We start from the raw sequence: 21,450 nt of genomic DNA on the forward strand, positions 1-21,450 counted from the left end.
TGCACCAAAGAGAGACTACATGAGCCTGGATTGTTTTCTTTAGAGCAGAGAAGGTTGATAAGGGAAAATGATTATGGTGTACAAGATTATAAGGGGTATGGATAGGGTGAGTAGGAAGCAGCCGTTATGAGGCGGGGGGGAGGAGGGCGTAGTGAGGGACAGGAGATTCAGAAGGAATTTGAGAAAAAACGTTTTCACTCAAAGGGTGGTGAAAATCTAGAATGCACTGTTTGGGAAAGTAGTGGAGGCCAAAAATTTTACAACCTTTGAAAAAAATTTGGATGAATATTTGTCCTATATTCTTGAATGTTATGATATTTCAAGTGCAGGAAATTGTGATTAGAATGCCTTTAGTGGTAGCTATTCTTGGTGTTGACTCAGTGGGTCAAATGGCCTTTTCTGTATTATGTGACTCTATGACTCTATAATTCTGACTTTATAACACAACTCAAAATGTGATTTAGTAACCTTTTTCAAAAGTGCAGCAGTTCTTTCCCCAGTCCTTGCTTTTAAGAAGTCCTTTTCCATTTTAGTCTACAAGCAAAAATTTAAAAAATGCAATTTTTAACACCTCCTTGTAGAATACTCAAACCAGAGAAAATAACAATTATTTGCCAAGCACCTCAAAAAGCTTAACCTCGATTTCCAATCTGGACATCTGATGGTGCCTTCTTGGAGCTGTTATTCACCTCAGCACAAACATTCTCAGCTTCAAACAACATCTTCAGGGTTGTATCCAAACACTTCTGATCTGGGACTATTACTCACATCCTTGCTCTAAGATAATCTACCTTTATTATCTTTTCTCTTTCTTGGAAACACAGCCGTACACATTCAACTTCATCTAAGGCTTCTGCAGAACCGCCCAAACTGCAGCTAAAAAAAAAAGTCTTTGTGAGTTATTGGCATTTCCCTGAGGTTAAAAAAGTTCAGAAGCTCCTAACCAAAACGTCAATGCACAGTGCTAACCTTGCTCATTTGTAATTTTTCCTAATATAAACAAAAAGCCATTAGCTCAGGAGGTTACAACTGTATCAGTTTGTTTTAAACAAATTCACCCTAGCTACAGCAATACTTCAAAATTAATCATTAAACCTTTCAGACACATAAAAAATCCATATGTTGCAAAATCAAAATTCAGATATCCAAACTTGGAAATAAAATGTAAGGTATATGTGTATATATTATATAGTTAAAGACACCCTACATCACAGTAGGCATAGGGATATATGAGGCCATGTGGATGGATAAAGCAGTAGAGACTGGCATAGGAGCTAAATAGGGATTATGGAAATGAAGGAGGGGCATTTGGGAATAAGGGATTTTGGTGGTAGGTAGAGGCACAAGCTAACATGCAAAGTATGGAAGTCGATAAGGGCATACTGATGGCATGGATGAAGCTCATGGAATATGTGTGAGGGGGTGGTGATTGCTGAGCATCTATTTTTAATTTTATTCCTTATTAAAAATACACTGCCAGAGCACTGAGTCAGACATAGCCTGGTTCTGCAACCAATAATCTACATGTACATTGCAGTGTAATCTGGCACAATACCCGGGGAGCCCCTTTAGGCCAGAATGAAAATCCTAAGTTCCAAACATCTTTTTCCTCTGGTTAGGTTTGGAGTACTGTGAAGTGTACAGTCTCTATGGTCCCACCCTACCAACTAAATTCTAGTCCTATCTGTCCACTTTGCAGGATGGAGGTGGTTTTGGATGGGGCAAGCAGAATTTTTAAACTTTAATTTCCCACCCAATCCTTCCAATTCCAAATCCTAACTGGCCTTATTTAAGGTTAAAATGAAAACATTTGAAGATGGGAGAAGCAGTTCATTGAACCTCTCAACCTTGTCCCACTAGCCATAAGATCATGGCTGATCTATTTATAACCTCAAATCTACTTTCCTGAGTACCTCTTACAACCTTTCAACCCCTTGTTCAGCAAGAATCTACCTACCTCTGCTTTAAAAATATTCAAAGACTCTGCTTCCACCTGCTTTTCAGGAAGAAAGATCCATAGACTCATAACCCTCTGAGAGAAAAAATATTTTTTGCCTAATTTCTGTTTTAAACAGGCGGCCTCTGACCTTTAAACAGTGGATCTGAGTTCCAGGTTCTCTGCATCTCCCCTTTCAAGATCTCTCAGGATAACTGAAACAATGTAGTGCGGAAACCCTGTCTTGTTTATTAGCAATACAACCACAAACACAGCTAAATGGGGCAGTCTGGGTTAGGAGCAGTCAATCTGAGCCCATACACCAGGACAACAGAGATTCCGGTAAAATGTATTCTGCTCAGTATGCAGGCATCTCAGAACTGATTGTTTCAGGATGCTACCTACAGGATGAAAGGAAGGGGGTTACCTGGCAAATCTGAACATCAGTGCCCAGAATAAGCTGGCCATGAGGACAGTCAGATAATTACATTAAGTGAATAGAGTGCGTTTGTCTGGATCAAGGAAGGACCTGAAAGACACTGGAGCATTGACATAGAGGAGATTATCCCAAAGATCAAGGAGTGGATGATCTGGTCAACTAGAAGACCTAAAGTGATGGGACAGCAGTGGAGTGATGAACTGATGGAGTTCATTCCTATGCAAAGGCAAGCACAAAAGGCTTGGGTAAGAAAGTTGCTGTATTGCTAATACACATTGTTAGCGCGGATGAAATGATCTCAGTCCGAGCCCAGAGTGCGGTTCGACAATCGGTAATTTTATTAAAGTGTTTAACGCCGGCAGAGACCAACCGAGGTCCGAATCTCGATTGCTCTCCCGTTTCCCGCGCGATGTTACAAGTTATATACTTCATGAGTCAGGATGTAGGAGATTGGGTATGAATGAGTGTGAATGGTGGTAATCATGGCTGGAGTATGTGTGAATGTCAAGCTTCCTGCCATCCTCGGAGAGTCGGCAGCATACACAAAAGGTGTGCTGTTTATCTTTACGTAAATGGGTCCGGGTGCTATCTGCTTGTCTCTCCGTGAGGGCTGGAGGCTAGCACCCCCCTTTGTTACTTCCAAAGTGTCTGTTAGGTTCATCCTGTTTGTTTGGTGTTTGCCTTTTGTGTAGGACTGTTTTGCATGATCAGGTTATGGGTGTGTGTCAGTTGGAACCTTGACGAGATTATAAGGTGGGTTTCGATCTGTGAGTCATGACCATTGTCTGGAGTCCTGACTAGTGTCTGGTCCGGTGTGTATTCGGATCTGTCTTTGGGCCCCCTTCTCCCGATCGCGTGGTCAGGCTGGCAGCTGCTGTCTTAAAATGAATACTGTTTGCTTTAAAATGGATACTGCTGGCTCTCCCGATGTGGGCCTTGTTCCACGGTAAACACGGGGCAGTTTATCATCCCCCTTCAACATGGTAATCAATAAAGGACTTGTGGTTCATCAGAAAATTTGGCTCATCTGTTTCATTGTCACCCAGAGTAAAGGTACGAATCCCAGCTTACAATCTCTGAGATCATCACATGTTTTCCTTTTAGAATTATAGGACCTCACTGAAAATCCCCTTCAGCTTGAGTTAAAATTAGTTTATAATGTCTGACATTACTGTTATGAAATATACCTCAGTTGGTCAATATGAAAACTGAAGCCTCAAAAGGTGAAGCTAGTAAATTATCAAAGTCAATCCTGAAAAATGAGAAGTGTTGATAACATTAAACTGACAAATGTCTCTAAACATTTTACAGTCGCATCAAAATATTTCCAACAAAAGCGATGTAAAATCAGTGTTGTCATTTATTTCAAGAATATTATATAAATCAAGGCCTGTTATGATATTTATAATTCAACAATCAGTATCAGAATCTTTTTCATATGTATGGTAGAAAGGAAGTATTTATTTTGAAATCTGCACCACATTTTTTTTAATTAATAGAATGCTACAGTCACAATGATCACTTAAATAGCAGATAGAGCTATAATTCATCCAAAGTCACAACATTTGTTTTTATGTATTTGCTTTTCAAGTCAGGCATTATAATTTAATTTTCTGTGCTGCAATTTAAATTTTTTATAAAGTACACATTTTCATTGAAGATGTATATTTACATATTATTGGGGTTATAACACAACATATTAAGCTTAATATTCTCATCCCAGTGACGAAGCAGGAGGAAAAGTTGTCGAGTTGCTCCCTTCAAACCATTGACAGTTTGATGTTCAGGAAGCTGCTGTGAGTGCAACCATGTGTCTGCCTTGGCAGCAATGAGCTCCCATTCCAGAAAGTAACCGGCACACTGATGTTCGAGCCAGCCCAGTGCCACAGCAGTTGCCCAGCTCATCCCTTCCACATCATAGCACTGCGTATTCAGATCACTTACCGACTCGTAAAAGGCACCACTGGTTTCTGAAGTGACAGGTGAGTTTTCGTATGGATCTGTTTCAGAGCCCCTGCCACTGTCATCTTGCTGAAGGCTGGTGCTCAGACCTTCAGTACTAGCACTGAATGAATTGTCGAGGCTTGCTGGAGAATTAGTACAATCTAAAACACCTTCAAGATGTGACCATGTAATTTTCTTTGAAATTTCTCTATTTCCTTCATTACTTCCTTGATCATTTTCAGACACTAACTGAAAGTTCTTACTAGCATTAGATTCAGTCTCATTTTGACTGTGGATAGAGGTCTCCATTTTGAGGGAAGTTTCAGTTTTGCTACTCGATGTATGTGATGATGTACATCGTGAAGTTGGGCTGAGACTTGCTCGGTGACATGGAAATGGTGAAGCTCTTCTCAGTCGATCCAGGGGAATCTGAACAGCTTCAGAAAAGGCTTCATTAAGAAGAAATGCTCCAGATGCCAATTGTAATTGCACCTGAAATATGAAAATCAAAATTAACTCTAGTCTTCTGCGTAAGTATTGTTTTTCGAAGCAGCCCTCTTGACCACACTTGTAGCAAGCAAGCAAAAAAGATTGTACGTAATTGGACCTTTGTAATGTTCATCTTTGAGAGATGAAACAATAAAAACAAATTACACCAAATTTAAATTCTTTCAGACAAAAGGAGAGCCATTTATCAGACACTCTTAAGAAAACCATGAATTTGGTCCAAATCCTAAATTCTATCACAGAAATTTCCTGAAGAAGGGTCACTGCAGCAATACTTCCAGCAATATTTGTTTTTATTTCTGATTTCCAGCATCCGCAGTTCTTTGTTTTATCCTATCTTCCGTCCGTAAGTGTTACAAAGGGATTTCTTTGGTGAGATGTTACTCCTGTCTTTAAATTCCCTTAATCAATCTGTCTCAAATCTATTCACAAGCAGTGTTCTAAGAAGATACAAATATAAAGCACTTCATGCATTACATAGCGTTTTCTGTAAATACATCATGTACATTTCCCATGTGGCAAATATTTGGAATAGTGTTATCAAAATCAGTTGAAGTTATGGTGTACAGTTATAAAGGGATTGATTACTATAGAGGTACTTGTACAATTTTGTGCTCAATGATCAATTCACAGACACATTGATCCCACAAGAATATCATCTATAAAAGAACATTTGATTATCAAACCAGTTTCACTTCCTGGAGTTTTCACTTGACTGTCTTCAGTGATCATGGTAAAATATCAGTTTTATTTGGATTAACTTTCTGGATATTGAATAAGAAACAATAAAATCCATGCTAAGGCAAATATGTGTGTTGTCTGATTTATGAAGCCGGAATCATTCTGATTGTCCTTACGTCAATAGAGAAATATACTTCAATCAGCAATGATGCAGTGATAATAACAGCATAAATTAATATTTGCTTTTGCAGCAACATCCCATGTTAAGCCTTAAATAAATTGTTACTTTAATTTATAAAAGTTAATCAAAGTAAAATATTCACAGTTTTTCTTACCAGTGGCAGATAATCACTAATCACTTCTTCAGGAGTGGTATCCAGTTTGGCAGACAAACAGTTGGGTTTTATTGGTATGTACTTCCCCGTCTGACTAGGGCTTCTGGATCTTCCCAGGTTAAATCTTGAGGAAAAAAAAAGGAGGGTTAGCAAGTTGAGTAAATCAGTGGATAGATTCAGGTCAAGGAAGTAGACATTATACATTACAGCCACGGTGTTTTAGCTTTAATTCTCTGGTGCTTGTATTTTTTGATAAAACCAAATCAATTGAGTCAATAAAGCCTAGACATATTTATAACACAACGTGCAGTCTTGCTTATCTATTTGATGGATTTTACCATTGACAAAGGAGTTGTTGTGGTTAGTTGTTGTGGTCAGTTTTCACTGAAAATTAGTACATGCTTTGCAATATTTTTTTCAGTGGAATGCCAAAAAATCATTCTCAATGAGGTGATATTTTATTCAGGTGGAAAGAATTCTGTATTTCAGTTTTTATAAAACATCTGACTGTCATTTGATTATAATCAGTTAAGAATAAGTTAAATTAGGATACCTGGATCCAAAGAAACTTTCAAATGATTTTTGTGATCGTACCAAGACTGTTGACGGACTTTGTGCATTACCTGGAAGAAGGCAGAAACTGTTGTTATTTTATTTACTGAAGTCAAACTGAAAATCAGTTAAATGTCAATAATTGGGATTTGTAGTTTTATACTCTTATTCAATGTAGAAAAGATGCTTTCCAATAATATTGCATAGAATAATGTATTAACTGGTTGTACTCAAAACAAAATGTAATCCTAATAAGACAAATCCTCATTGAAATTTTAATATTTTAGATTTAAATTAATAATCCATTTTGTTAGCCATATGCCTATGTCAAGATATCTCCACGACAAACGCTTGTGAAATTATGTGTCATTCAAATACAGTTCAAATGTCAGGCAGTGCAGTTTTTGGCTCAAAGATACAGATGTGTAACTGATCCGAGTCTTGAACACTACACATAGCTTGTTCCCCTGCCCTAATTATTGATTTTAAATAAAATATATCGGGATAAATGCTAACATAATTTGAAGATCTTATCTGGCATAATTTCAATGTTTGTGTATGTTTCTTAGTTGGGATGAATTGAATCTGTTGCTCAGTTGAGATACAGACAGTTCTTGGAGGAGGGAGATGGGCATAGATCGGGCCATAGAGAACAGAAGAAGACCCTTGGGCCCATCAAGTCTGCAGCAATCAAAGACAACCACCTAACTATCCTAATCCCATTTTCCAGCACTTGGCCTGTAGCTTTGTATATTTTGGTATCACAAGAGCATATGTAAATATTTCTTAAATGTCATGAGGTTTTCTGCCTGTAGCATCCTTATAGGTAGAGAGTTCCAGATTCACACCACTCTCTGGGTGAAGAAGTGTTTGCTCACATCCCTCCTAAACCTTCAGCCTCTGACTTTGAATCTATTCCCACCTCAGTCATTGATCTCTCCATCAAGGGGAAAAGTTTCTTCCTGTCTCCCCTAAGTGTGCTCCACATAATTTTACACATCTGAACCATGTCCCCTCTCAATCTCCACTGCCCGAAGGAAAACAATCCCAGTCTGTCCAATTTCTCTTCAGTAATTAAACTCTCTAGTTCAGGCAACATCCTGGTGAATCTCCTCTGCACCCTCACCAATGCTATCACATCCCTGTTGTCATGTGGATTCCAGATTTGCACACAATACTTCAGCTGTAGTTTAACTAATGTTTTATACAATTCCGCTACAACTTCCCTGCTCTTCAACACTAAGCCTCAGCAACAGTGGCAAGTATCCCATGTGCTTTCTTAACCATTTGATCCACCTGTTCTGACACTTTAAGGGACCAGTGGACAGGTGTACAAGGTTCCTCGGATCCTTGGTGCTTCCCAGGGTCCTACTGTTCTTCATGTATTCCTTTGCTTTGTTTGTCCTGCCCAAGTGCATCACTTCACACTTATTGGAATGAATTCTATTTACCATTTACCAGCCTATGTAAGCACCCTCTTGCAATCTAAAACAATCCTTCTCATTATTTACTACCTCACCAATTTTTGTTTCATCTGTGAACTTAACTGACCAATCTTCTTACATCCAAGTTTATATCATTTATGTAAGCCACAAACAGCAAGAGTCCCAAACTGAGACCTGTGCGGCTTCCAGTGGACATTTACCTCCAATCAGAAAAACACCTCGACCATCACACTCTGATTCTTGCCCCTCAGTTGATTGTGGATCCAATGTATCAAATTTTCTTGGATCCCATTGGCTTCTACCTTTGCTATGAGTCTCCCATGTAGGATTTGGTCAAAAGCCTTGCTGAAGTCCAAGCGGACTACAAAAGCATTGTTCTCATCTACACATCTGGCCAACTCTTCAAACAATTCAAACGGGTTGGTCCGACATGATATCCTCCAACATAACCGTACTGGCTGTTCTTGATTAATCCCTGCCTCTCCAAATGCAGAGTGATTTCTAAAACATCTGCAATCAACCTAGAGAAAATTGTAAAAGATCCATAAATATTTGTCCTGGATTTCCCTGAAACACTCAAGCCTCTAAATAAATCCACAAGCATGTTTAATAATGTATAACTGTACAAGAATTACGAAACAATGTTTGACCTGATAATATCAGATTGATCAAATGAAATTCAACAGTTTTGTTAAGGCAAGCACATATCTGATTAGTCTTAAGAGTAAAAACTTTAATTATTAACTTGATAATAGACATTGTGCTGATTGTGCTCCTTGTGTTGATCAAATCAGAGTTAACATTAGTTTTATGGAAAAAATCGCATTTCATTCACCTGGCCCACCAGTAGAGGGTGGTGAAAGCAACAAATGCTGGTGATCACAGCGGGTCAGGCTGCATCAATGGAGAGCGAGCAACCTAACGTTTCAACTCTAGATGTCTCTTGTTTTCAGTACAGATTCCAGCAGCTGTAGTAATTTGTTCAGACAGTAGAGGGTGGTGTTGTGCAAAAGCTTAGGGTTTGATGTTGGACTGAGGTATACAAAGTTAAAAATCACACCACACCAGGTTATAGTCCAACTGGTTTAATTAGAAGCACTAGCCTTCAGAGCGCCGTTCCTTCATCAGGTGGTTGTGGAGGACACAATTGTAAGACACAGTAAACTTTTGCTATAAATTATGTCTTACAATTGTGCACTTCACAACCATCTGATGAAGGAGCGGCGCTCCGAAAGCTAGTGCTTCCAATTAAACCTGTTGGACTATAACCTGGTGTTGTGTGATTTTTGACTTTATAATTCATTATTTTTATAATGTATAAAAATTGTAGTGTATAAGTTCTACAATTATGTGTTATCCAAGTTCACAATTCCACTGTACCAATTTAAAACCAAGATACTCCAAGTACTATTATATTAGCAGTTTCATCAAGGTCTTCGCCACACAGTATTTGATTCTTTCATTTTCCAATATTTTAAAAGGTTATATATTATCCCAAAATTGATATAAAGCTTCTCTAATGCCCTAGATTATACAGAACCAAGCAGTTTAATGGTAAGTGACATGTACAGTTGCATATAGTATATCCTGGCTAGAACGGAGAGAATTGAGTATTACCACAGTTGCATGTGACTGGGATTGATTTTACATGCATTATTCATGTGGAAAAATCCTCCAGTCACTGCAGTTAGCTGGAGAAATCACCTTGCTTTTAATAGGAGTTGTTGCTGATCATGTTCTGTTTATTGCAGCTTGTAAAAACACTCATTTGAAATAGCCTCGGCAGACAGCGTTAGGGTGTTGTTTAATCAGAGTCTGTTTATCGAATAAATGGATTTTATTTGCTGAGTTCAACTGTAAGTCCTGCTGCCTTTGAGTCAAATAAAATACTGCAATTTGAAAAACTGAAATAAAAACGGAAAATGCTACCAATACCGAGCAAGAGGGGCAGTAAGTGTGGAGAGAAACAAAGCTAAAGTGATGAAGAATCATTAACGTGAAGCATTAAAGTTGTTGTCTGACTTGCTCAGTACTTACAGTAGTTTCCATTTTTGTAAGTTGTTGGCTGATTAAGTGGTATCTATGGATACTATATGTAAACCAAAAGATCCCAATGTCAATACATGCTCAATCATAACTTAGCAGATTTCAGGTGAGCAGTACTTTCCTTTTAATTGCTCAGGGGGTATGGTTGTCACAGGCTAGGCCAGCATTAATTTCCCATCCCAAATTGTTAAGAGTTGACTACATTGTTGTGGGCTGAAAATGTGTTGCTGGAAAAGCGCAGCAGGTCAGGCAGCATCCAAGGAACAGGAGAATCGACGTTTCGGGCATAAGCCCTTCTTCAGGAATCATTGTTGTGGGTCTGGAATCACATGTGGGACAGACAAGGATGGCAGGTTTCCCCCAATAAGGGACTTTAGTGAACCAGACAGTTTTATGACAATCAACACAAATATCAGAGCACTAGCTTTTAATTCCCAATTTTTAATTGAAATAAAATTTCACCATCTATCATAGTGGGTCTTGAACCCATATTGCCCAAAATATGAGGCTGGGGCTTGGGATGACGAACCTAATGATTCCTGCTCCTCGGATGCTGTCTGACCTGCTGTGCTTTTCCAGCACCACTCTAATCTTGACTCTAATCTCCAGCATTTGCAGTACCACTTCTGCCGAACCTAATGATTATACTACCCCATGCCTAAGCAACCCTGCTTCAGAGACAGAGAAACATCAGTCAAAGATCTCAATACAGATCATATCCATTCACCCCTGTATTGTGCACATTCAGATTGTTAGTTGGTATTGTCCAGATTCACACATGCAGAATGGCTAACAAGGTGAGATATTGGAAAGATGTTAATGTATGTTGAAGTATATTATCATAAAGGTCACTAGAGAAAATCAGAAGAGGAAGGGGAGAAAATTGGCAACAACGTTCTTTTTTAAAAAGGTACAACCACCCGATGCGCACATTCCACACAAACGCATTTTATCTTCTGAGTTTTCCACAAATACTTCCTTAAATGATTATTGCTTCAGTGTAGTGCATTGTTTATTCTCATTAATAAAATGTTTTAAGAAATATCAATTAATTTAGTTATAAAAGTACAAATGCTTGACCACATAGAAATCTGTGAAACGTATCAATCAAAACAGTTCCAGTATACTGAAGAGCTGGAGACTGAAAACTGGGAGACAATGATCTTTTCTTCCCAGTTTCAGATGTTAGTTCCTGACCTCACTCATAAGACCATATAAGACACAGGAGCAGAAATAAGGCCATTCAGCTCATCAAGTCAGTTCCGTCATTCAATTATGGCTGATTCATTTCTCAATCCCATTCTCCCACTTTCTCCCCTTTGATCCCTTTGACAATCAAGAACCTATGTCTTAAATATATCTGTCTTAAATATACTCAATGAACTGGCCTCCAGAATTTCACAGATTCACCACCTGTGGCTGAAGAAGTTTCTCCTTATCTCTGTTCTAAAAGGTCTTCCCTTTACTCTAAGTCTCTGCCCATGGGTCCTAGTCTCTCCTACCAATGGAAACGTCTTTCCAACATCCAGTCTGTCCAGGCCATTCAGTATTCTATAAGTTTCTATTGAATCCTCCCTCATCCTTCTAACCTCCATCAAGTACAGTCCCAGAATCCTTAAACATTCCTCATATGTTAAGCTTTTCATTCCTGAGACCATTCTTGTGAACGCCCTCTGAACCCACTTCAGGGCCAATACATCCTTCCTGAGATATGGGGCCCAAAACCGTATAGAATACTGTAAATGTGGTCTGACTAGAGTCTTGTGGAGCTTCAGAGGTACATCCCTACTTTTATATATTCAAATAAATGCCAACATTGCATTTGCTTCCTAACTACGAACTTAACCTGCAAGTTTACCTTGAGAGAGTCCTGGACTAGAACTCACAAGTTTCTTTGCACTTCAGACTTCTGAATTTTCTTCCCATTTAGAAAACAGTCTATGCTTCCAATCTCCTTACGAAACGTTCCCACATTGTATTCCATCTGCCACTTTTTGCCCACTCTCCTTACCTGTCCAAATCCTTCTGCAGCCTCTTCACCTCAATACTATCAGAGAAACTAGCAGGAAACTTGCCAACAAGATACATGAACACCAACTGGGCACCAAAACCCACTATCATTAGTTTCCACACATACAGACAAAGAAGGACATCACTTTGACCAGGACAACACACACATCCGAGGACAGGCAAAACAAAGATATGCATGAGAATTCTTAGAGGCATGGCATTCTAACCAGAATTCCATCAATAAACACATCGATTTTGATCCTATCTGCCTTCCCTTGAAAACTAAGAACTAGAAATGACATCATCCACCGTAAGAAACCACGACCTATAAATAGAGAGGTGGGACATACCACAGTGCTTCTCCAGAGACTCTCACTGACAATGTTACCTAGTATGGTGACGAAACATCTGAAAACAAACCTTCAAGCTCAGTGCGCTAACTTACATACTATCTGTCCCTCTACCTATCATTGTATCATCTGCAAACTTAGCCAGAATGTCCTCAGTTCCTTCATCTAGATTGTTAGTATATAAAAAGTTGTGGTTCCAACATTAACTCTTGCGGAACATCACTTGTCACTGACTGCCATCCTGAGAAACACCCTTTTGTCCCAATTCTCTGCTTTCTGCCAGACAGCCAATCTTCTATCCATGTTAGCACTTTGCCTCTAACACCATGGGCTCTCATCTTACTCAGTAGCCTCCTGTGCAGCACCTTGTCAAAGGCCTTCTTGAAGTCCAGGCAGATAACATCCATTGGCTCTCCTTGGTCTAACCTGGTCATTACTTCCTCAAAGAATTCTTGCAGATTAGTCAGGCATGACCGCCCCTTGATGAAACCATGCTGACTTTGCTCTATTTTACCATGCACTTCCAAATATTCAGAAATCTCATCCTTCACAATGGACTCCAAAATCTTACCCATGAATGAGGTTAGGCTGACTGGCCTGCAATTTTTTGTCTTCTGCCTTACTCCCTTATTTAAGTGAATAGACTATTTCCCTATGACAAGTTCTGTGAATTCCTTTGTTGTCCCCAGTGTTTTAAAAACACATCAAGTTATACATTTTAAAATGTGAATATATGTCTCTTGGCTTACTCGAATAGAGTATCAGATTGTGCTTGCTACATGTGTGTCTGAGTTTAACCAAGCAAGATAGTAATTATGTCACTTGTTGATCAACTACAATTTGAAAGGCAGTGGCTGTTTGATATGTGCTAGGGGTGGAGATTGTAGCTAGTTGTAGAAATGGCAGCATTACTCAACCAGCTGACACAATGCCATATTGGAAGATAGCACACCTGTTCAATGTTGTACAAAGTTAACATTTATGAAGCAACACAGTCGGTTCGGCCATTAGCAAAGGTAAAGCTCACCATGAGCAAAAATGTTTTTATGCAACGCGTGGTTAGGGTCTGGAATGCACTTTCTTAGAGTTTGGTGGGGGCAGAAAAAAAATTGAAGGGCTACAGGGCAAAGGCAGGGGAAATGGACAAGGTGAATTGATCTTGTAGCAGGTCAGCATAAAATTGATGGCCCAATGGCTTTCATGCTGTTACCATTCTATGATTCTTAATAGCTGGTAGGTCTTCTTCAGCTACCACCTCTGTCCCTTCCTCAACCATAATGAATGACTCACACTGTGCCTCCCTCTTAAACTCAATAAAATTCTTTGAAGAATCTATAACCGGGATGATGTCTGGTTCAATTGTCATGGGAGGCTCAGAGAGTTGAGATAAGCCTTGCAGTGCACAGATACTTGATTCCTTTATCAGGGCATATGGGTATTCTGTAAACAAAAACAAAATAGCAGAGAATGACCGCACATGCATGTCATTGCATTGAAAGTACATGTATATTTTATGGAAGTGCAAAGAAACTAATCTAATCTTGACAAAATATAGATCATTGCTACATCAAAGTATATACTTGCACAAACCAGGATCATTGTTCTCTCCAAACACTTCAGCCTCCCAGTCAAGTATTTTCATGATGACCTCCTCACAGTGGGGATTAGCTGTGTCTTCATTAGCAAAGAAAAGAACAGTGTATCGTTTGAGAACATTTTTCACATAGAAAGAGCTACAGCAATGTATTGGTCACAGAGCAAAATGCACTGTTATGAACCACTACAGTTTGGAAGCAGGCCATTCAACCCTCCAAACAGCAACCCACCCAGACTTACCCCATCCCTGTAACCCTGCATTTCCCATGGCTAATCACCTAACCTGCACATGCTGGACACAATGGGTTAATTGAGCATGGCCAATCACCTAACATGCACACCTTTGGGCTGTGGGAAGAAATCGGAGTACCCAGAGGAAACCCCGCAGACACAGGGACAAATGCGCAAACTCCATGCAGACCCAAGGGTGGGATTGAACCAGGTCCCTGTCCCTGTGAACTACTGAACACCATACCACCCCTGGTATCTGACCAGGTGAAATTCAGAAAGGAGCATACAGAAATGTCCAAAGGTCCAAAGAAAAGTCACACTGGATTCTGCTTTAACTTCATTTCTCTCCACACATTCTGCCAGATCTGCTGCGCTTCTCCAGCACTTTCTACTTTTATGTCAGAAATGTCAGCGTGAGTAATGAAGTGACTTGTCAATTCTCTCCCATCATTATATCAGGGTCTGATAGTCTATTAGCTTACATTGCTCCAAATGGATACGGACAGAATTTTAGATGTCAACCATGTTTCTTGAATGCAGCTTTAAAAAGAAACGGTATTAACCTGAATTTATCTGGTCATTTTCTGCCAGTGGAGAACAGAGGAGGTAATGAAAAATATTCAGGAGTATTCAAACAGAATACAGCTAGAAATTACAGTCGTGAAATTGCAGTTGCAAAACACTGTTTGCTGACTGGTCTTATGCATGCTCTTCTTGACCACATTTCTATCCTACCATTCATGATAATTTGAAGACCCTGTTTTGTGGAACAGGCTTTTCTAGATTTCTACATCATTTCCATAATCTCCCATACTTTAAACATTCCACACCTTTCTTGATACACTGTTGCAAAATTACATGCTGATGAGATGCCAAAATGATGATTATCGGAAGCAAAGTAAAATAGCTGTGCATTTAAACCCCACACCTGTTCTTCAAAAAATTTTAAGTTAAGGTGAACTTGCAAGAATGCAGTAAAAATGGGAATAAAATGGATTCATCATTAACTCACCAAGTCTGATAAGCAGCTCATTAGATTCTGATATTCTGGTTTCTCATTATAGGTGAGACTCCTAACTTTCTGGTATCCAAAATCAGATGCTTTGTCATAAAATGGATACACCTCCCCAGTGGTTAATCTGATTGTCTGCTCTAACTTCAGAAAAGCTATACAAATCCTGGAAAATTTGTCTTTTAGAGACCAGACACCTTTTTGGCCATTCAGATTGTCTTTATCTAGTACCATCTAAGACTGTGGCAAAGTCCTGTAGGAATGTTTTACCCCCTCAACAGCTAGTAGCCCCCACCTGAATCACCCAGCTGATTCATATAAATGCACAAAATACAAGTGTGCTGATAGGGTGTAACTTGCCAGAGGCAAAGGTTCTATGTATGATTATTAGTGATAGATCGGGAATTAGTGCCAAAACCACTCAAGCTTACAGGCGTCTTAAACAAATTTGTTTCATTTCTATGTAGTCAAGCAGCTGTAACACCTTATTAAATCAGTTTCAAAACACATATTTCCATCAAAACTGCCTTTCCAGTCAAATGAAGAAATCGTTAAAAACATAATAGGACAAAATATATCCAATGCACAAAAATAGTCACTTTTAAGAAGGAATTCATAGATGGATGGGGTGCAAATGCATGAATAGAATTTCTATAGATGTGACTATATCAAACTTGCATTTGGTTGCTGGGCAGGTGACAAAACAAGCATCTCAAAAAACTGCTGGTTCCAGAAATGGAGTTGGGTAATCTCCTGCTACAGACAGTCTGCAACACAAGAAGGCAGGCAGCTGACAATATTACAGAGCTGACCAGTAAACAAGTTATCAGAAGTCTCTATTTCTCATCCTTCTAATAGTGCATCGGTGAGTGGATTAACTTGATTCCCCAGTATAGCTAATCTGAGGTGACAAAATGTTAAATATAATACAGGAAAATGTTTGCATTTCTAGAATACCTTTCACAATCACAGACATTCGAAAGCACTTTAAAATGATATAATTTTTGAAATGCAGTCACTGTTGTTTTGTAGAAACAGTAAGTTATATGATTAAAGCAATGCTCAACAATGGGAAGATATTTGTTGTCCTAATCAAAGATGTTATAACATACCTCCAGAGCAGGTAGGACTTGAATCCAGGTTGCTTTGTTCATAACCAGGGACACTCAATACCATTGTACCAACAAGAAGCCTAACAATGTTAATTAGCACTTTCTAATCAAGCTGTTCAGGGATGTTACTACACATCTGTAGAACAGGTGGGACTTGAACCCAGGCCTCCTGGCTCAGAGATAGGGACACCATATGGCCCCTAAAATTGGTTATATAAAATAGATGCATCATGGGAATGATGTGAAAATGTGGTATTTCCATTAATTGGTATTAAATAAGGATTTAATTAACCAACAATACCTTAACATACCTTCAATGTGACAAAAGCTCTTACACTTATACCCAAGTGTAATTTTAACAGTCTGGGCAATACTTTCAGACCTTTCACCTCAATGGGAAAAAATTCCATATCACAAAATTGGCAGCAGGAACACTAAAGCACACAAAATACTTTCACCCCAGATAGCAATTAGACATAGTTGTGCTTGAACACAAAACACACATTGTAGCCTGGTGGACCAGTGAAAGGAACAGCCCGATTTATATTTCAATTGATTTTCATACAAATGAAAATTTGGTGATTTGCATTTAGGTGGTTTATTCACAATCGGAATTTTGAAACTGAGTGGCAAGTTGAAAATTTAACCTGTTACTTTGTGCTATTTTTAACATGTTCAATGGTACATTCTCAGAAGCACATTTCAATAATACTGTGGCAAAAACAGAAAACATTAGAAAAATTTACTCTGCACATTAGGTAGCATCTGTGGAGAGATAAACAAAGTTAGGTCATTGATCTGAAATACCTAACTCTGTTTCTCTCTCCACAGATGCTGCCAGATCTGCTCAGAATTTTATGTTTCTATTTCAAATTTTCAACATTGACAACATTTTGTTTCAATCATGTTGTTATCCGACATGCTTAGTAGAATGAACATTTTACATTGCCATCTTCAATAATATATCACGGTTAATTATCTAATCTAGATGCATTCCTTTTATGTCAGTATTTTCCAAATATGTGCTGTTGATGAGGAAATTCATTGAGCAGCCTCTACAAAATAACAAAACGATTGTCAACACATACTCTGAAAGGTATTTCCATTGTAACAATGTAATAATTTAAACCATTGGTTTGCTTTCATTTCTACAGGTAGAAAAGCTGTCAAATGGAGTTCTGTAAGCAGAGGATGGTGCTTTATTTTATAATTCGTGTGAACCTTATGACTAACATTATTAAATACTTCACTTCAGCCTCTCTGGGCAATGGATGTCTGCACACACACTTTTACAGGCTGTTTCTTCACCACTCTTATTGATGGCCAACACTCCTGGTTTCATCTTCCATCCTGGAGTAAGGCTCTCTCACTTTCTGCAGTACTGTCGTTTTTTATTGATATTTATATATGACAGGTGATGAAACACAGCTCTCTAGTGATTAAGAGATCGCTGTTTGTGTGTTTCTCCTTGCCTTTCTGTTGTATCACCATCGTATGCATATTTTATGATATTACAACTCAGTTTCTGAATGCCCTTCTAAGTAAATGTATTTAAACTTTTATAAACTTGATCTTTCTTCACCTACTGGTGGGTTTTAAGTAAATCCTCAAACAAGTTCAGAGGAAGAACTTGGCTCTCACTAGGACAACATTGATGATTACATATAAATACTGAATTGATATAATCTTCAGGAACAGATAATCAAAATGATCAGTTACACTTACAGTTGGATGTATTTGTCTTGATTAGCCCTTCTTTAAATTCACTTGTGGGATGTGAGCATTGCTGGCTGGCCAGCATTTATTGGCAATCCCTCGTTGCCCTTGAAAAGGTGGCGAGCTATCTTCTTGACTTGCTGCAGTCCAAGTGCCTAGGTTGACCCACAATCTTCTTAGCAAAGGAATTTCAGGATTTTGACCCAGTAACAGTGAAGGAACAGCAATACATTTCCAAATTTAAGATTGTGAGTAGCTTGGAGGGGGATTTTCAGGTTGTGGTGTTCCCATGTATCTCCTTCTAGATGAAGTGGTCGCAGATTTGGAAGATGCTTCTATTTGGTGAATTTCTGCAGTACATCTTGTAGATAATACACACTGCTGTTACTGAGAGATGGTTGCTTTGTAATAACCTGCTCAGACTGAATCCTGCTAGGATCGTTCAATTCCTGACCTCATTATAGCATTAGTTCAAGTGTGGACAGAATAGCTAAATTCCAGAGGTGAGGTGAAAGGGACAGTCCTTGACATCAATGTCACATTCATCTAAGTTTGGCCTTAAGGAACCCTTGCAAAACTTGAATATGGCTAAAACATTCTTAAAGATAAACAGATTATATACCGTCTAAGACACTTTGTCTTTCCCAGCCGGAGGATGAGGAAGAGCCCATGCTGGTTGGTGAAGCTGGAATTTCCTCTTTTTCTGTAAAAAGCAGAAACATATCTTGTACTTTCAGTTTTGTTTCATTCAACAGATACTTACTTTTGTAATTTGCCCTACTTCATGCCTACCAAAAAAATTCTTGCAAGTTTTAGAAACTACTGGAATTAAAAATCCTTATATGCTAAAAATATAAGATTCCAAATTAAATCAACTTTTGTATCTTGCTACTCCTCAACAAATATCAAATATTAGTCAAGCACATATCACAGGAAAATCCTTGACTGGAAATCTAATAGAACTGATTTGGGTATCCTCTGAGCATGCTGCTGAATTTAGCTTTCACTTATAAATATTAGTACTTTACATTATTCTGTCTCCTTCATTGGCATTGTTGTTAAACTCATGATGATTATTTACCATCTGATAGAACTTATGGGACCTGATGTAAAATCATTAAGTCACTATTCCTTGTAAAGGCCAAGTTGGAGAGGAAACCTCTATCCCACTTTTACATTTTATAATAATATTGACTAAAGGAGATGGTAATTATTAGGACAAGATTACTTTACTGTTTGGATACTGACTCTTGTATAGATCTGATAACGTTTATTATCAGGAAGCAAACTGACATATTTTAGTCACTTCAGCCCACATTCTTGTGCTGCTATTATAAAATCTACCACAGAATGAAGAAAGTATTTATGACCTGAAAAGTACAGCAGTCTTCGTAAATTAATATCTGTTGATGGATAAGGAACAAAACAATGTGTTGCAATGAATGAATAAAAAAGACTTGCACTTAGACATGTATCTAGATCATGACAAAATGCTTATGAATCATTTCTTGAAGTGTAGTGATAGTTATAAGCTAACAACTGTAGCAGACAAATTGTGCTCTGGACAGTGTGAGAAATGAACGATTCACAGAAATGGGCAAGATTTTTCAAAGAGTGTCAGGCACACTCAGTTTGTCGCTGTGCTACTTTTTGACATTAAAAAGAGCTCCACATTACTGACAGAAGATTCTGATCAGGGATCCTTCAGAAATGTATAGTGCACTTAAATCTAACAGGTGCCTCATAGTGCAGAGGAGGCCAAACCATGCTTCCTTTCTCATAGCAGTCTGTTGTCTATTCTGTGACTTAAATGTCCAGAATCACCAACAGCCACTTTGACAGCCCCTGCAAATTTGGTAGGTATGCAAAGTAAGCATGATGTCAGGGTGTCGGGATGGGTCAGGTTCCAGGTGAGAAGGGTCCAGGTGAGTAAGAGATAGCATGCCAGCTAAGCAGCATACCAGGTAGGCAGAGTGCCACGATGCAAGGTGAAAAAGGGAGCCAGTTAAGGGGTGGTGTGTCACAGTGGACAAAGGACATCAAGTCTGGTGGTGGAGTGAGTATTGGGTCAAAGGAGGTGTGGTTGAGTGGGAGCACGGCAATTTGGAGGAGGGTCAGTTCAATAATTACCAAGGAGTTAGACTAGTTTTTAATTGCCTAGCTTTTCCAGGATAGCTCTCATTCAACTGCAGTAGAACCCTCAAGATTTTAATGGGTGCTTCTGCCTTCAATTTCCTGCTAACTTCCTTGGACCATGCAATGTTGGAGATTTTACAGAATCCTGAAGACCAACGCTGCTGCAGAAATGACTGTATGGCCATTGGAAAATACAGGCCACTGTATCTTAACTCATTTTCTGGTATCATCTCTAACTGTTTTTGGTCAATGCTGGAGCTGCTTACTAGATTCATACATACCTCACACCATTAGGGGAACTTGAAACAAACATACCCTTAAAGGAATTAACAAGTTAATGAAAAGGGAAATAAAGGCAAAACCACCTCTACAAATTCTGCATGGGTGCAAATGAAAGGGAACACTTGGATAGGTTGGCAAAAGTAGAACCAAAAATATAAAGCATAGCAGTAAGAAACTCTTTCTGTACTTTACCAACTTGAATAGAATTTGATTTGAGTTATAAAGAGTAGCTGATAGGATTATTTACCCATAGCAATAATAGTACCTGTTGATATGAGCAAATCATCCAAGTCCTCGGAATCTTGGCTTGAGTGCCTTCGGCCCAATCCAACAGAATAACTTCTCTGCCGCTTGGTTCCTGAGCAAAAGCCTCGAGTTTGGTTGAATTTACTTCCTTGATAAAACCAAGAGAGATTTGTGTGATCCATAGTGCACAGGAATGCAGCTCCATGTAGATATTCTACTGTTATGGTATAGTCCTAGCAGAAGCATTGTTACTAGAAAATTACTTGGTCACAGGGAAGTGCTTGTGAATATACATTTCTAACCTTGAGCATAAGCTTGAACTATAAAATCCATTGGGAAAACATGCACAATTTTGAAGATCATTTGTGGTTGGATTTGCTGACAGTCTTGCAAGTGACTGCCTCTATTGCTATTACTTTATTTTCCTCTTCTGTCTTTAAAGGTTGCCTAATGGCTCAGGATACATTCATTGCAAACACTTTCAAGTACCCTGGGACACTTTATTATACCAAAACTTGTTACATGGTATTTGCCTTGGTGCTGACGGCACTTCAAGCCAACATTTATCTTTCAATTGATAATATTAATCATACAATAATTCATCTATTGTTTTAATTTTTGTGATTCTGTTGTTCCCAAATTGGTAACCAAATTACCTAGATTACAACAGTGGTAATTCAAAGCTATTTAATTGGCTGTAAAGCACTTTTTAACATCTTGAGGTTATGAAAGGCACTATATAATTGCAAGCTCTTCATTTCCATAGATGCAAATTTTTGTCATTTGACAAGAAAACAATTGCAATATTAACAACTTTACATCAGTAGGTATTGACTTTCTGTAGATATAAATGGATAAATTAACAAACTATAAT

The 21,450-nt window shown here is 38.6% G+C and overlaps 1 protein-coding gene across 7 annotated transcripts in view; it reads right to left on the reverse strand.

Moving 5' to 3' along the window:
- Nucleotides 1-3,736: 3,736 nt before the first annotated feature.
- vwa5b2 (von Willebrand factor A domain containing 5B2) overlaps nt 3,737-21,450 on the reverse strand; it is a 156,910-nt gene continuing 139,196 nt past the window's right edge. For 5 of the 7 annotated variants that reach the window (XM_072572310.1, XM_072572306.1, XM_072572308.1 and 2 more), the window contains exons 19-25: nt 20,596-20,724; nt 18,535-18,615; nt 13,836-13,919; nt 13,536-13,685; nt 6,396-6,465; nt 5,843-5,966; nt 3,737-4,811 (exon numbers count right to left, since the gene is read on the reverse strand). In XM_072572310.1, coding sequence (XP_072428411.1) covers nt 4,044-4,811; nt 5,843-5,966; nt 6,396-6,465; nt 13,536-13,685; nt 13,836-13,919; nt 18,535-18,615; nt 20,596-20,724 — 1,406 coding nt within the window. In that variant the 3' untranslated portion in view covers nt 3,737-4,043. The remainder of the gene's footprint in view (nt 4,812-5,842; nt 5,967-6,395; nt 6,466-13,535; nt 13,686-13,835; nt 13,920-18,534; nt 18,616-20,595; nt 20,725-21,450) is intronic. The other 2 variants (XM_072572311.1, XM_072572312.1) reach the window with 2 other exon arrangements.

The sequence above is a fragment of the Chiloscyllium punctatum genome, chromosome 6, assembly GCF_047496795.1.
Source record: "Chiloscyllium punctatum isolate Juve2018m chromosome 6, sChiPun1.3, whole genome shotgun sequence".
Classification (NCBI taxonomy): domain Eukaryota; kingdom Metazoa; phylum Chordata; class Chondrichthyes; order Orectolobiformes; family Hemiscylliidae; genus Chiloscyllium; species Chiloscyllium punctatum.